The sequence below is a fragment of the Daucus carota genome, chromosome 3 (assembly GCF_001625215.2).
Source record: "Daucus carota subsp. sativus chromosome 3, DH1 v3.0, whole genome shotgun sequence".
In the NCBI taxonomy this organism is placed as follows: Eukaryota; Viridiplantae; Streptophyta; class Magnoliopsida; order Apiales; family Apiaceae; genus Daucus; species Daucus carota.
This window is the reverse complement of record NC_030383.2, coordinates 3,992,814-4,007,304: the sequence shown is the minus strand read 5'-3', so window position 1 is coordinate 4,007,304 and position 14,491 is coordinate 3,992,814. Positions and strand designations below refer to the sequence as shown.

The window sequence follows — 14,491 nt, the reverse complement described above, 5'->3', positions numbered from 1 at the left end:
TCCATGTAATGTTGCTGTATGTGAATTTTTCAAGGCTTTATTATGTAAATCATAAGGTAGCCAGTGCGGGGGTAAATTCGTTTCGCAACTCCGCTGCAAGTCTGCTGAAAATGAATCATAATGATTAACCAAGTATTAATAATCAGATATATTAAAGTGATACAGTATAATAATATTAACAGCAAAAATTTCATTAAAATTACAAAAATATAGGGTATGAAGTATGATCTTCACCGTATCTTACATCACGCATATTCTAAATATAAATTACAATCTAGAGTATAGCCTATAGGAAATATCACCAGCAGCCGATATTGCTTCTTCAGACAGGTAAGAATGCTAATAGCTAACTTGACAAAATTACAACTCTAGTAGAAACTGAACCTCCGTATAATTACCATGAAATAGAGGGCATACTCTACGCAGGTTAAGTCTCCATCTCTACTGAATAGGCTCAAATTATCATTCCCCCTATTGATCAAGAACATCTACTATCTTTGGTGTCTCGTTTACTATCTTTTTTGCCTTTTGCTACTTGGTTTTCTGAGCTTCGATGAATTTTTGGCCCCTGCAGAACTGTGGCGTTGTGCTTCGCTTCTCATGTTGGCATTTTTCCTCTCGATCTTCCTTTTTCCACTTAATGGAGCAGTGCCCCCACTACTACCATAATGTGCACGTTGTTCATCTGTGTTATTGGCATTGCCTTTCAATTTACGTTCTCTTTTCTGTCTTCTAAGTTCCGCAAAATGTTCTATCTTGGATGCATTATCTGAATCACTCCGTTTCCTCTTTTGCTGCCTAACAAGTATGAGTTTATAGAGTAACAGATATGAGAAGTATGAGTTAAAAGAAAAAAAAAAAGAAAAAAGAGAAGCAAGCCTCAAGTGTCGATACATATTCCTGGGGAAAATTGTATACCCTATAAAAGATGATTCTGAAGGTTTAGGTTCAATCTCAGTGTTGTTACTTTCTCTTGTCTTGCCACGACGATTCTGCAATACAATTAAACATGATATAAAATAATTATTTACATTGAACCCATCAGAATCAAAAATAGACATGGCAATAGAATTAACAGCTTAAGATAAGATTACAGCCTACAGTATTGCTCTGTCGGTACATTTTAGTTTCAGTGCATTTGAAACAAATCCAGTTAATGCTTCCACCGTTTTCATTGTCATGCATACTAGAATGAATCTTTGTTTTAATGGCACCATATTAAAAAACACATATTACCTCCAGAACTTCTTTAAAATAAGTTTTGTATTTATCAGGGACAAGTAATTTGACTGCAGCAGAACCACACTTCCGCATCATAATCTCCAGGATTACAGTAACCTAGTATAAAAAAAACAATTAGCATTTAGCAATGAAGAAAATGGAAATTTTACATGCTGACATGACTATATGCAGCAAGCAAGTTGTAGAGATGAATGCATTGGTTGATCCTATATTCCCACCCAAATGAGAGCAGACTAATGCTGAAAAATAAATGCATATACACTACATGATTAAATAATTTATGATAATTAAAAGAAAAAGAAACACTTACTTTTGATCTAAAATGATGCCGTGATACAGATGACCATGGGAGCACTTTATTCACAATGTCAGCGAGATATGTCTGCAGGTCCTTTACTTGAATAGTCAACACTAATACTTTCACAAAGCCCAAAACAGCCTGCTCAAAATGCAAATTTAAGCTCAAGAGCATCAAGATAACAAATGAATTTAGGGATCATGCGGTAGGGTTAGATATCAACTCACTTTAATGACTTCAATAGCTTTACTATGCATCAACTCTAGTACAGATGGCAACAGATCAGGAACCGACAGACAGAGGTTCGCATCATTATGTACAAGTACAGATAGAGCAGAAACTGCTCCGCTTCTTATGTGAGGAGAGGAACCAGAGAGATAACCCATGATCTGCAAATGGATTGTTAGAAATGTTCTCAAGAACAAAAAAAAAGTAGCAAAATTTTGAATGGCTAAGTTTAAAATATGTTGTGAACTAGACTTTGCCTCACAGATGCCCGTATATAGCACTTAATTCCAGTACAAAATTTGTAAATTACATTCGCCTTATGATCAATGTCGGTATGCAGTCACAATGTATCCAACTCCAAGAAAAAAGTTATTTGTTAACACACAACGGGTAAAACGCGACTAGATCGACATGCTACAAGAAATAGTTATTAAAGAGCAAAAGCTAATACAACAACTTGCTAATTCTATAACATATAAGAAAAATGTGAGAATAACGACCTGTTCCAAAAAGAAAAAGATCCCAAGAAGAGAACAAAAAGCTTTATACAAGGAAACTAGTGAAGACCTCCAATTCTGTAACTATTCTATCAAATATGAGTTAGAAACCAAGAAACTCAGTTAGTAACTACTAACATGTGCATGTTTCTATTATATAATACAGTTTAAACATGCAAGCCGACACAGGAAAGGCCTGCAAAATCACAAATTTCAAGTCGTTTCCTGTACTTATTACTCAAGGTTTGTCAGCTATGTATAATCACTGAACACAGAATATGTATTACCATATTGATGAGCTTGTAGTAAGGTCCATCTGAGGTCGAAGACGACAAGCCTTGCAAGTCAGAGCCCACACTAAGGAGGATATCATAAGCAGCTTTTCTAATAACTTCATCCGACTGGAAAAGGGAAAACATGAAAAAACAAGCATCTTAATATAATTATAATCCAAGCATCTTAATATAATTATAATCAGTAAGGAAATAAACTATTGAGGAATTCATAAGCTCCCATGCAGCACCTGCGTAAATTATATAAATAGAAAGAACTACGCAAGCATAAAATCACACTCGGTGTGTTACAATGTACTAGCCTTAAACCCGTTCCAAGCACGGGCGAGAATATAATTCAAAATTTCTTATTTATAATTTATTTTATAACGTCATTATATTCTTTTTTATATGAAAAATTCTATGATAACGTATTGAAGTTTGATTAAATATTATTGACCGATTAATTATGGTTTCTTTTAGAGATTTAGCTTTTACAATATCTTTTCTTATATTGTAATGGGTAGTAAAAATAATATACACTTTTAATATCTATCTACAAGTTTTTTTTTAATATTAATATACGTTATTAATGGTAGTTATACTCTCTCTTTTTTTAACTAATATAAACTCTATTTTTCATATTTTTATTTCTTCCTTCATAAGAAAAAAGATATTATTTATCTTGTATCAGTTACATGATGACTTCCTATTTGTCTTGGAGTAGAACACATTAGAGTTAAGAACACTCAAGCGGGTCTTTCTCTCTTTATCTTTATATATTTTTCTATTTGATTTCTAAAATTATGTAGGGGAAAGGGTAATTCAGGAATGACCAATAATATGTAACCAGACCACAAGTTATTCCTATGTTCGCTTAATACAGTTGAGTATAGATGGACGACAAATTCTCAAATCTGCAGATTATGGATTTTTTTACCAGGGAGAGCTAGTTTAACTGCACTAGGAACAAGATGTTTGAGCCCGTCGGAAATTATACTAACAGACATAGCTTAAGCTAATAATAGGTTAAGAAAAGTAACTATGGTTAAAAGTTAAAGTAAGACAAAAAAGTGATATTTAGAAGATTACAAACAGAGCACATCATTTGCCAGACAGATGATTTAAGTAATTAGCAAGTCTGGTTCGAGTTGAAAAAATATGTAGAAAGCGCAGTTCGAGTCCATAAAAAAAATTGTTATATATGACAACCACACAACTTGGTAGTTGTCAGTAAGTAGATAAAAATAATTCCTAAAGAATGTGTAGGATAAATGATCCATAACTTCTAAAAACCGTGTATTATCAAACAAGCAAGATTACAGCTGATTTAGGATTGTTGGTTCATAGGCATTCATATATGAAGAGACTCTTGCACAAAAATTACCAAATATACACAACACTATAAACAAGTTACGGTAACCACTTACATTTTTCAATGTGAGTATAATCTCATTCAGTATAATAAAAGTATGTTTGTCCTCGTCATCCAATGTCTGAAAAAAAAGTTAGGTTGGCAGGCTTAAATTTCAGATTTACAGACATTAGTAGACAAGATATACCAGGAAGCCACTACTTCATCACATAGCCAAATATCCAAGTATAATTGTAGGGAATACGATTAACACAACAAATGACTACAAGGAATTAAAAAATATAACGGAACTTTATAAAGTGTTATTTCATCCCAAAAAAACATTCTTCATTTCTTCGGTAAGTTGACAAGTTGCCGAATCCTGTAACTTTTAATTCCATGTACTTCATTATCGACCCTAAAAAAAATACTTTATTATTGTATATAAAGCATTGCATAACAGTTACCTACATTATTTGCTCAAGGGTAACTATCACGTATTTCCTCCAATTTCTAAGTTTGACATGCAACTTTTACTATGTGACGTTATTTGCACAACAGTTGCTTAAAGCCTTGAAGCCTTGACATACGTGCAAGTTTTACTACTAGTTACCATATAGTGTATAGATCATATACATACCATGTGTGTGTGTGTGTGTGTGTCTTTATATAAATTCAATGTATGTGTATGTGTCAGGTACTCGGATTTCAAATATTTTCCAGAGATCATTACAATCAGTCAAAGTTTCAAGAACTCTTGATTCAAACAAGTATATAACATAAAAGTATGTGTATAACTAATTAACTATACTAGCCTTTAACCCGTGCGAAGCACGGGCGGGTATATAGTTCGTAATTTATTATTTATATTTAAATTTTAACGTCATTTTATTAGTATTTTAATATTAATAGATTGAATTTAATTAAATTATATTATTCGACTGACTATATTCTCTCCCGATTACTTGAAAATGGACAAACCCTATATATATATATAATACATTTAATCCGATTTTAGTACATGTAGATTTAAAAATTAAAAAAATCAGAAAATTCAAATTTTTTCCAAACATAGACGATCTTGTAATACATTTGAAAGATTCAGTAATCTAATCAATCGAATTTCAACATAATCTGTAATGTTGATTTTTTTGACAACAGAAACTTTTAAGATTAGAATTTGAAAGGGTTATGTAATGTGTGGTGTTTATATTGATATAGAACACGTTAAAGTTAAAAAGAGTTATATAAAGCTTCTTGTTAAAAAATGATATTCAAAATTATTATTTATAATTTTATTTATAACATCATTATAATTTTTTAATAAAAAATTATATGATAAGATATTGTTAGGAGTGTTTTTAATATTTGAAACTGTTTAACAATGTAAGACTAATAGACTCCACATTTGTAGAGTTGTAGTACCAAAAGGAGAGTACCAAACCAAAAAATATAACTAAAATCTAGGACTACAAATTATACCCATGTTGGCTTATTATAGTATAGTATAGATATTATGCAAGTGTGACAACAGACTGAGCCTATAACGTACTCTCTTTTTATATAGAAGATTAATAATTCTCTCGCCCTTTTTGTGTATATTTACAATATACACAAAAAGGGCGAAGGAATGTAGTTGTCATATAATTAAATCAATCTCAAGCAATGTAATGCATGGAGCATTTGCCCATGTCTCCTTATGGTAAAGGTTCTCATTCTAAAAGCAGATCTGCTTCTTAAGAAACTGTGCGAAGTGTTATGGCCTAATTGTGCCTACTCCAAAAGTAGAAAAGCTGTTCCTAACATATATGTAACAGCTCTAGTGGTAAAATGATGATAGAATCTCAACAAGACATAGTTATATTCGCCAAATAAGATGCTATTGTGATCTTAACAAACTAGCCTACGTTTTAGATCAATTAAAATATAGGATATTTGGCCATAGAGCTTTGCCTAAAATTATTAGGCTAGAAGTGAGGAAAAAAAAAAAAGAAGAAGAAGAAGGTTGCCTCTAAGTCTATCATTTAGGGGGTAATCAATCTGGAAGACCACTTTCAACATATAAGTAGCATGCTAATAAGTTCAAAAAAAAAAAAAAAGAGGACTCAGGTAGTTGCAAGTCAATATAAACTATAAATTACTTTCAGCAACAAAGGTGATATTAATTTACTGAACTTTTAAGAGCATGTTGTACCATATAATCACCATTAATTATAGGAATTTCACAGTTGCAACATTTGACCAAACAAAAAAGGAAGACAAACCTTTATTGCATAAATCAACAAGGTCTGGAAACAAGAAAAACGACGTTTAAGTGATATTAGATCTACTGGTAATTTAAGACCAACCAACAGCTCCATCAGCTCATTGAACCTAGAAGAGCAAAACCATGAATGTTTCTGCACCAAACAGAAAAGATAACTGAATTGCATGATTGTCATAAACATTTTGTGCTAAGTTGGAAACAAATAAAGTATAGTCTAAAGAAATTATGCACACCTCTAAGATTTTGTTCAAGGTGAGGTATGCTTCAGAGTGACCAATCTCATTAGCTTCCTGAAAAAAAAAATGTAAACATATTATGCACTAGCCCAAGATATCTAAGAATGCATACTGTACTCTTTCATCACAATACCTGAAAAGTTTGTTTGACCAAATTAAATATTTGTTCAACTATATCCTTATTAGCGCCTTCAGCAATAGCGTAGGCTACCTCCAGCATAATACACCTGCACTTATTATATCAAACAAATTCATCATCTACAAGTTAACCATATGCACCGACTTAAAAATTAAGAAGCTAAAAACCATAAACACCACTAAAGATGCTTCTTTTAAAATAACTGCTCTACATGACTTTAAATTCATTCAAGAATATGAACCTATTCGCATCTATATCCGCATATTTTGAAATGTTTTCTTCTTTATTAGCAGAATCATCTCCACTAGAAATCAGTTCCCCACAATCACCAGAGACATCTGCAAGCGGTAACTTCTCGAGCAATGAACTGAAGATCTTCTCTGTACTCGAAGAATCAGCAATAGATGCCAAACTTCCAATTGCTTCCTGAGATGAACAAGATAACGGAAGTTTGAAAAGAAATAATAATATTGAGTTGCTTAAAAAATAAAGGCAAAGACTGATAAGTACCTACCCTTGGGAAAAACTGTTCTTCAGTAGTTTAAAATAGTAATCAATTGATTGTGTTGAACAGAAAATCATCTAGGTCTTTATCTACTTTCAATCAATTTATCAATCTATATAGATTATAGAATTAATAATTGTCCCATCAAAAACTATCCAGACTTAAATACCGCCTCAAGTAAAAGTAAAAAGACAATAAGAAACTTCTAGAAAAAAAGAGTAAAATGGAGGTCAGTGAACTGTCGAGGGTTGAAGGAAACTAGCACAATATAATGTTTATTATGAGACTCTTATCCTGTGTACAGACTACAACATATTCACAATAACTGGACTGATCACACACACTATAACGAGCAGTCCAGCACAATATCTAGCTTATATTGTTAGACATGTATGCTCTGATTATGCTCCATTTTACAACTCATCATTTAGACCTGACGGGATCTGTACATCTGAGGAATAAAATTATTTTTGTAATATAAAAAAAATTATTTGTAATAATTACAACACCTTGGCACTTAATAAACTTATCTCCTCCATTAACACTGAGAATTTAAAAACAGTTGGATTTAATTTTATTTGTTCACATTTTCCTGGTAAGTATATTAATGAACTTTATGTCCTTATCACAATGCAGAGGTACAAACACATTGAAGAAGTACGTATGAGCAAATTTAATCTCAGCAAAACAAGTGAATAAAGAACAAAATCAGGCCATGCTAGTTCATTTTATAAGTTTCCTTAATGTTACTAATCAGTAACATAAGATTTAATTTGAAGAAAATCAATATCAAATTCATAAATATAAATAATAAGAAAGCTGGGAAATGATAATTTTCAAAACTTGTGATAGAAGGCATCAAAATAAGTAAAAAAACCTTTAAATGTGTATGCTTGTCCTGAGGTACAGTAAACAAAGCATCTGTTAAGGCTCGTAGCAACTTCTCAGAGCATGATGTCAGCGCCTTAAGATTTCTTTCAGCTGTTTTTTTGGTATAAGAGGGCTGTTGCACAAAGCTTATTGCTCCGTCCATCACCCGATGTTTTTCAGATTCACCAGGTCCCTTGTCCAAACCAAGCACTACACCTCTGTTTTGGTTCACGAGCTCCTGCCACAAAAAAGAATACAGAAAATAAGAACAAAACTTAAAGTGTCAACTGATGCATCAAGTAGAAGAACGGACTCCATACTACACAAATTACAAAACAACCTATTAAAAATTCATCAAATGGTAAATCTTCCTAAACCAAACCTGCAATGATATGGCAATGTTTTCAATCATAAACGAGTCCTCCTTAACGAAAGGAATTAATAACTTCACCAAAGATTTGATATTCTTGTGCATGTTAACAGGATAGCGACAGAAGGCAGGTAACAATCCCCATACATCATGAGCCTGAGCCTGCAGATCTTTCTTGAATGTTGACTTTTTAACTGGAGAAAAAACAGCAAATTGAAACTAGAGACATAAGTAGATATCATGGTGTTGCATCACCAAAATTACAATATCGAAAGGGTAGATGCTCAAGAACAAATAAATTCCATCACCTACTTGGCTCTCTTGCTGGGTAACTTTACAACTAAGTTTATATTATTCTGATAACAAAGCACAAGACTAAAGTAACTTAAAAGGCGTAAGCTTCTGGTTCAATGTCCACATAGGTGATGATCCTATTGTGAAATCAAACTCCTATCATTAATTAAGATTGCCCGATGTACTATATTAGTGGGTAAAGTATGTTTAGAAAATACTACAGATGCCTTGTATACAAAGTGTTTAAAAACATATGAAATCATTATTACACTTCTTTGTGAATTTAAGCTTAATTATTACTTGAATTCAATAATGATAATTGTTTACATTGTGAAACAATTACATTCTGCTATTACTGACAAAGACTATAGTAAAAAGGGATATCTGGAGTGAACACATGTCCACAACAAAAGTGGTGCATCACATAGGAATCATTACAACATATAGGAAAGAAATATAACAAGCGCTAATGCCGTAAAGTTTTTTAAAGTTGCAAGTGAAGTCCAATGGTAAAGCGCATTCTATAACAGCTCTTATTTTGTCACTGGGGGATTAATGCAATAAATTGCGCATGTACCTTTATGAGAAGCTCTAGAAAAGGATTCTGCCAAAGGCACAACGTGCTCTACAAAGAACCCTAGTGACGCTCCAGTAATAAATTTCTTTAATATAGGTATTAACCATATGTTTGAACATGTGAAATCTTCAGCATTAAGAGATATAGGTAACAGTTCAAGTAGTTCCTCTGGCCCCATAGCAATAACAGCAGCCCCGATACACTCCTGAAGCTGCAAGCCGTTTACAGAATCTTTATAGAAAGGAAAAAATTGTAATCGACTCAAAAGAGAAATCTAGAAATCAAATAACTGTTCACTCCTAAAAATCTGAAGTTGAAGATCGGGATGAAGCAGGAGCAAGCTCATCCTTTCTACTCAGTTCAAACATGCTATAGGTGAATAATCTATCCTAAGATGCAGAAGTAAGTGATAACTTGAAGCTAAAGAAAATTGTCACACAATGCAGAAGAATGAAGGATTAATTTTCTGTAGTACAGCATTTGCGAGAAATGAGATGTCATAAAGGAAGCTGGCTTTTAAGGTTCAGCAGTTTCAACATTCTCAACTCTGTTATACAGACATGCAGCTAACGACTGACATTAATGATAAATTTGATGGTTGCTTTCAACTACAATTAGAAGATGTTTCAAAAAAAAAAAAAAAATCGAAGGAATCACTAATAAAGTCGCTAAAAATTTTCCTATAATTAGATTTCTTCTAACACCTGAGCAGATTACATAGTATTCTGAAGTGGTTGCTTTTTCATTAATTACAATTTTATCATATCATCAAATGGACATGCAACATGGGAGAACAGAAAAACACAAGACAGAAGGGGGACACAATATAAAGAAATACTAGACTTTACAGCAAGAAACAACTAAATAAACAGAGATGTGAAAATATTAAAATTCATTAAGATGAAGTTAAGCCAATGAAGTTGATAAATGATACACTTTGTATACAAAGACAAAGCGCAAACAATACATATTCAATAGAAGTACCATATCAAAATAACCTTTTAATTAATGCCACAATTCAGATTCCATCTAAAGTCTACACATACCTTCTCAGTGTCACCGGCACTTCTCATAAAATTTGCCAGTCTGCATGTAATATCCTTCATGTACAAATGTGAGACATCACCTAAATCCGCAAAAGTAAGTACAAGAAGAAAGTGTTGGCATAATAGAGTAAACTATACTTTCAATCCAAAAAGAAAAAAAAATAGCAAAATAAATATTAAGTCAATTGAAGACAACTAATAAGGACCTAAAATGACCTCGATGACTGTGAATTCAGCCATTCTATTCACTGTGCAATTACATTTCAAATCCAACACATTTATATGAAAGTAATATTCTGCTCATGGAGGAGGCATTTAAGTAAGCTTTCTATTTACGAGTAGCTTTTCTTAAGGCCCTGCTCCTGAGTTTTTTTAGGACAGAAAGCAAGTGAATGCAAGTGAAAGCAAATGTGATTTCACTTCCATCCCACTTTTGGAGTGAAAGTAGGCTATATTTGCATCCACTTTCACTTGCTTTCCTCCTTTTAAAAAACTCGGGAGCACAAGCAGGAGTGAAAGTTACATAACTTTACTTCCTTTTCACTTGCTTTCCTCCCTAATGATAACTCGGGAGCAGGCGTAAAACAATGCTAGCCTATAGAAGAGGTTTACTGCTAATAAACATATGCATGCCGCCAAGTGGTCAATACCATTGGTAAAGAACTTGCATACAACACATTCTTTATAGGGTCTCACCTTTACATTCTTAAACCTCAGATAATCATTACTTACCAAATCAAAGTAAGCTGAAGATATATGAAGGAACCATTTGCAGGATAATCAAACAAATACCTTTTGGTATCAAAAACTGCGCCAAAACAATAAAATTCCAACTTACCAAGTTTTAGGTACAAAACAGATATGACTGCCAAAATATGCTGATTAGGGACTTCATCAGAAGCACTAAGCAAATTCCCGATTACAGCGCATATGGATTTCACAACTGAATCCATTTTAGATAAATCTTCCGTCTCAATCAACTGACTTTCACTGATCAATATATTTCTTACATCAATATGAAGATTAATCAGCTCTTTTAAATAATCTGAAGCATGTGATGCAGTGGGGACCTCAGAAGTCAGCAAGCCTGAACAACATCAGAATTGAATTGGATATATTACAAAAAATTGTGATGCAGGCTTGTTGCTGATACTAGCATAATGCTGAGCTAACTTCAGATTATGTAAATGTAAAGTTCTTTTTCAGTTCAATTACTCAACTAGGCACCAGAGATTCAATACAGGACAGATAATATTAAACTAAGCATGGCAGAATTTTAGTTCTATAATATTCTATTAATCTAATTTCCCTATTAATTGCCATGGGCTAAGGTATGATAGTAATATTGTATCACACACCTTTTTGATTATTGTGCACTAAGCCGGGGGTCTTCACGGAAACAATCTCTCTACTTTAAGGGTAGGGGCAGGGCTGCGGACATTTTACCCTCCTCAGACCCTCCTCTAAGCAGGAATGCTGAGTACGTATGGTATGGTATGGTAAATAACAGTGACTTAATGGATTGTCAACACCTTATTAAATGCATCTGAAAAATTATTAATAATTGTAGTTACAAATTTGAAGTACTAAATCATTTAAAAATTTCAAATTTTATGTACAACCATAGTATAACAGGGGGCACAGAACAAACTAAAACAAAAACCTTGTACGCACTAACATTCAACAAAACCCTGTGACATGATAAAGACAGTTATTATGTTCTGTCAATTTATTATCTGAGCTAACTATATAGATATGCATTTTTCATTATTACTTTAAAATATCTTAGTTACCGACTCCATGTAAATTAAGTGTTCATTACTTTTAATTTAAGTAATCCACGCAAAAAGTCTGAAGAAGATAGATACATGGGATACATCCTTGCTCTTATGAGGATAAAATATCCTCTCTTCTTTGTCAACACATCCCAAGACACTGGACTACATGCATTTAATTTACTCTCATCTCTTCAGATTCTCCAAATTTATGTATATACTCACAGATTTCTGACATTGATAGTTCCACATCACAAATTTTTAATATTTTTAGTTTGGTAAGGTGATCTTCTGCCCTCAACGATAGTTAGATAGAAAGGGAAACAAGCATTTAATTACACATAAACAATCTTGTGGTTTAACAAAATGATACTAATTAGATTGTCCAAGAAATTGAACTGATTTTGGAAGCTTACCTCCTAGAGAGCGGACTACCAGTAAAAGATGGCTGTTCCATGTGATTGATTCCTTAAAATGAAGATTTTTCATGGAAATTTTTAGCAAATATGCTGCGGACAAAATTGTGTCCGAGGGATTCTGTCGTCGAGATACATATGATGCAAGTAAATTTACAAGTTTGTCCACCTCTGGCGTAAAACCATCTCCATCAATACTTTCAAACATTGACTTAATGACATCAAAGATATGCCTTGTTAGAGTTGAGAACCGGGATGTCACGAGCTTTAACAATTCTGAGAGCGCTTCTTTTTTCACTTTAGCAGAGAGATATGGAAGCAGATGTTTCAGTAAGTTCAACATATGCAGTAGGTCAAGTTGTTCTGATTTTGGCGACTTGTCTTTTGATCCATTCAACGATTTTGCAGCAGATAGATCACCCACTGTTTTCATGCAAGTTTTAAACAAAGACAGCACAGATTTGCTGGCCTTGTGTTTTACAGTAGAAGACTCAAATGCTTTCAAAACATTCACAACACAATCTTGAGCGCATTTACGAACCTTACACAGAAAACATAAAGCAACATATAAATGTAATCAGTTCATACTCATTTCCTATTATTACAATTCAAATCGCACGCAACAACAAAAACAAAGTTGAGAACCTCTGCAAAGTACTTTTTATCCAAATCGAACTCAATGCAACTAAAAAATAAAATAACCTAACAAACAGAAGACTTTGGAATATTTAATAATATACACAAATGTCATTAGTATTAAGCTAAAGAACATCAATTACATGACAGCTAAACACTGCATTGTCAATAACTAATTCATTTCTTTCATAAACCACAATTTTTCAGAAAATATAAATTACGAATTGTGTATATATGAATACCTTGGGACGTCTATCGATCGAGAAGTTCACTAGCATCTCGAACCCCAATTTCACCTCATTCCACTCCGTTAAATCACAAAACCCTAACAGAACCCCCACACACCTAACCACCGCTCTCACACTGGGCGCCAAGCTCCCAACACTCGGCTTCTGCACAAACTCCACCAGCACCTTCACCGCACCACTCGCCTTCTCCTCCGCAATCGCCTTCGCCGGTACCAACGGCAACACGAGCGACAAAAACGACGACAGCGCCGCAATCGCATAGGCGTCGAGCTTCCTCGACGTGTCTGAGATAGCGTCAATCGTTGCAGCGAAGTACGAGAGAGGAGAGAGTGGGAGAGACTCGGAGAGAATGATGGCGCGCGTGGCCGCCGCGGTGGCGCAGAGGTGGCGGTGCTGCGCGGCGGAGGACTTGGAGTAGCGAGTGAGGAGCTGTTGACATATGTCTATGTCGCTCGTCAAGCTTTGTGAGTCTTCGTGTTCTTGTTGCCCCATTGATGAAGAAGAAAAACCCTAATTGACTGAACTCTTTAGGGTTTATGAGAAGGGTTATTACAAGCTTATACCGGCTTTGTCAATTTTACTTTTGCGGCCGATTTTTACGGACACTAGAAATCTAGAATAAACGAAGATTTTGAATGGTGCCAGTGCCAGATATTATAACCAAAATATATAATATATCATACTAAGAATTAAGAAAACAATCCGTCCTATTTATTTTTTTATGATATTTTTCATTTCTTAACACTTTTTAAAATTATTATAAAATATATTTCTTGCTTATATATTTTGAGGGTTTTATTTTTTGCAGTGATATGTCAGTGACCATTTAATTTAACTAACATATTAGTTTCGCTAGAGGAATATTTAGCCGTCACGATCATAATAATTTTTTAATATGTTTAACATCTTTTGATCACTAAACGGGGTCTTGTTCAACATTTTTAAACTGCTAGACGCGATCTTTTACTTGTCCAACAATTAAAAAACGCTGAATGTATTAAAAAAATATTATAATCCCAACCATTTCATATTCATCCAATGTCTAGAAACCAACATACACCCGGACCCATATTTTAAATAGTTTCAGAACATCGGTATAACGAACTAGTTTATGAGATTTTGATTGGTTTAAAATTTTGTTTATGAAAGGACAATATTTTTGTTGGTGAACGTTTCATTATGACCAATAGGATAAGAGCCAGTAGAAATTTGCCCCAAACAA

The 14,491-nt window shown here is 33.5% G+C and overlaps 1 protein-coding gene across 1 annotated transcript; it reads right to left on the bottom strand.

Annotated features, from left to right (window-relative positions):
- Positions 1-170: 170 nt before the first annotated feature.
- On the bottom strand, positions 171-13,895 carry LOC108214530 (uncharacterized). The gene is made up of 18 exons (XM_017386575.2): positions 13,264-13,895; positions 12,386-12,926; positions 11,033-11,281; positions 10,195-10,274; positions 9,149-9,359; positions 8,290-8,471; positions 7,915-8,145; positions 6,774-6,958; positions 6,527-6,620; positions 6,391-6,447; positions 6,156-6,290; positions 3,968-4,033; positions 2,553-2,666; positions 1,768-1,929; positions 1,553-1,681; positions 1,237-1,338; positions 919-992; positions 171-798 (listed from the first exon to the last, which is right to left on the bottom strand). The coding sequence occupies exons 1-18, from the start codon at positions 13,759-13,761 to the stop codon at positions 513-515; spliced, it is 3,396 nt and encodes a 1,131-aa protein (XP_017242064.1). The 5' UTR covers positions 13,762-13,895; the 3' UTR covers positions 171-512.
- Between the last annotated feature and the right edge of the window lie 596 nt (positions 13,896-14,491).

Excerpts from the sequence above, each read along its gene's own strand:
- LOC108214530 (XM_017386575.2), bottom strand. The coding sequence starts at position 13,761 with ATGGGGCAACAAGAACACGAAGACTCACAAAGCTTGACGAGCGACATA. Across the intron at positions 12,927-13,263 it reads CGATCGATAGACGTCCCAAG|GTTCGTAAATGCGCTCAAGA; the intron begins GTATTCATATAT and ends TTTCTGTGTAAG. Across the intron at positions 11,282-12,385 it reads GGTAGTCCGCTCTCTAGGAG|GCTTGCTGACTTCTGAGGTC; the intron begins GTAAGCTTCCAA and ends GATGTTGTTCAG.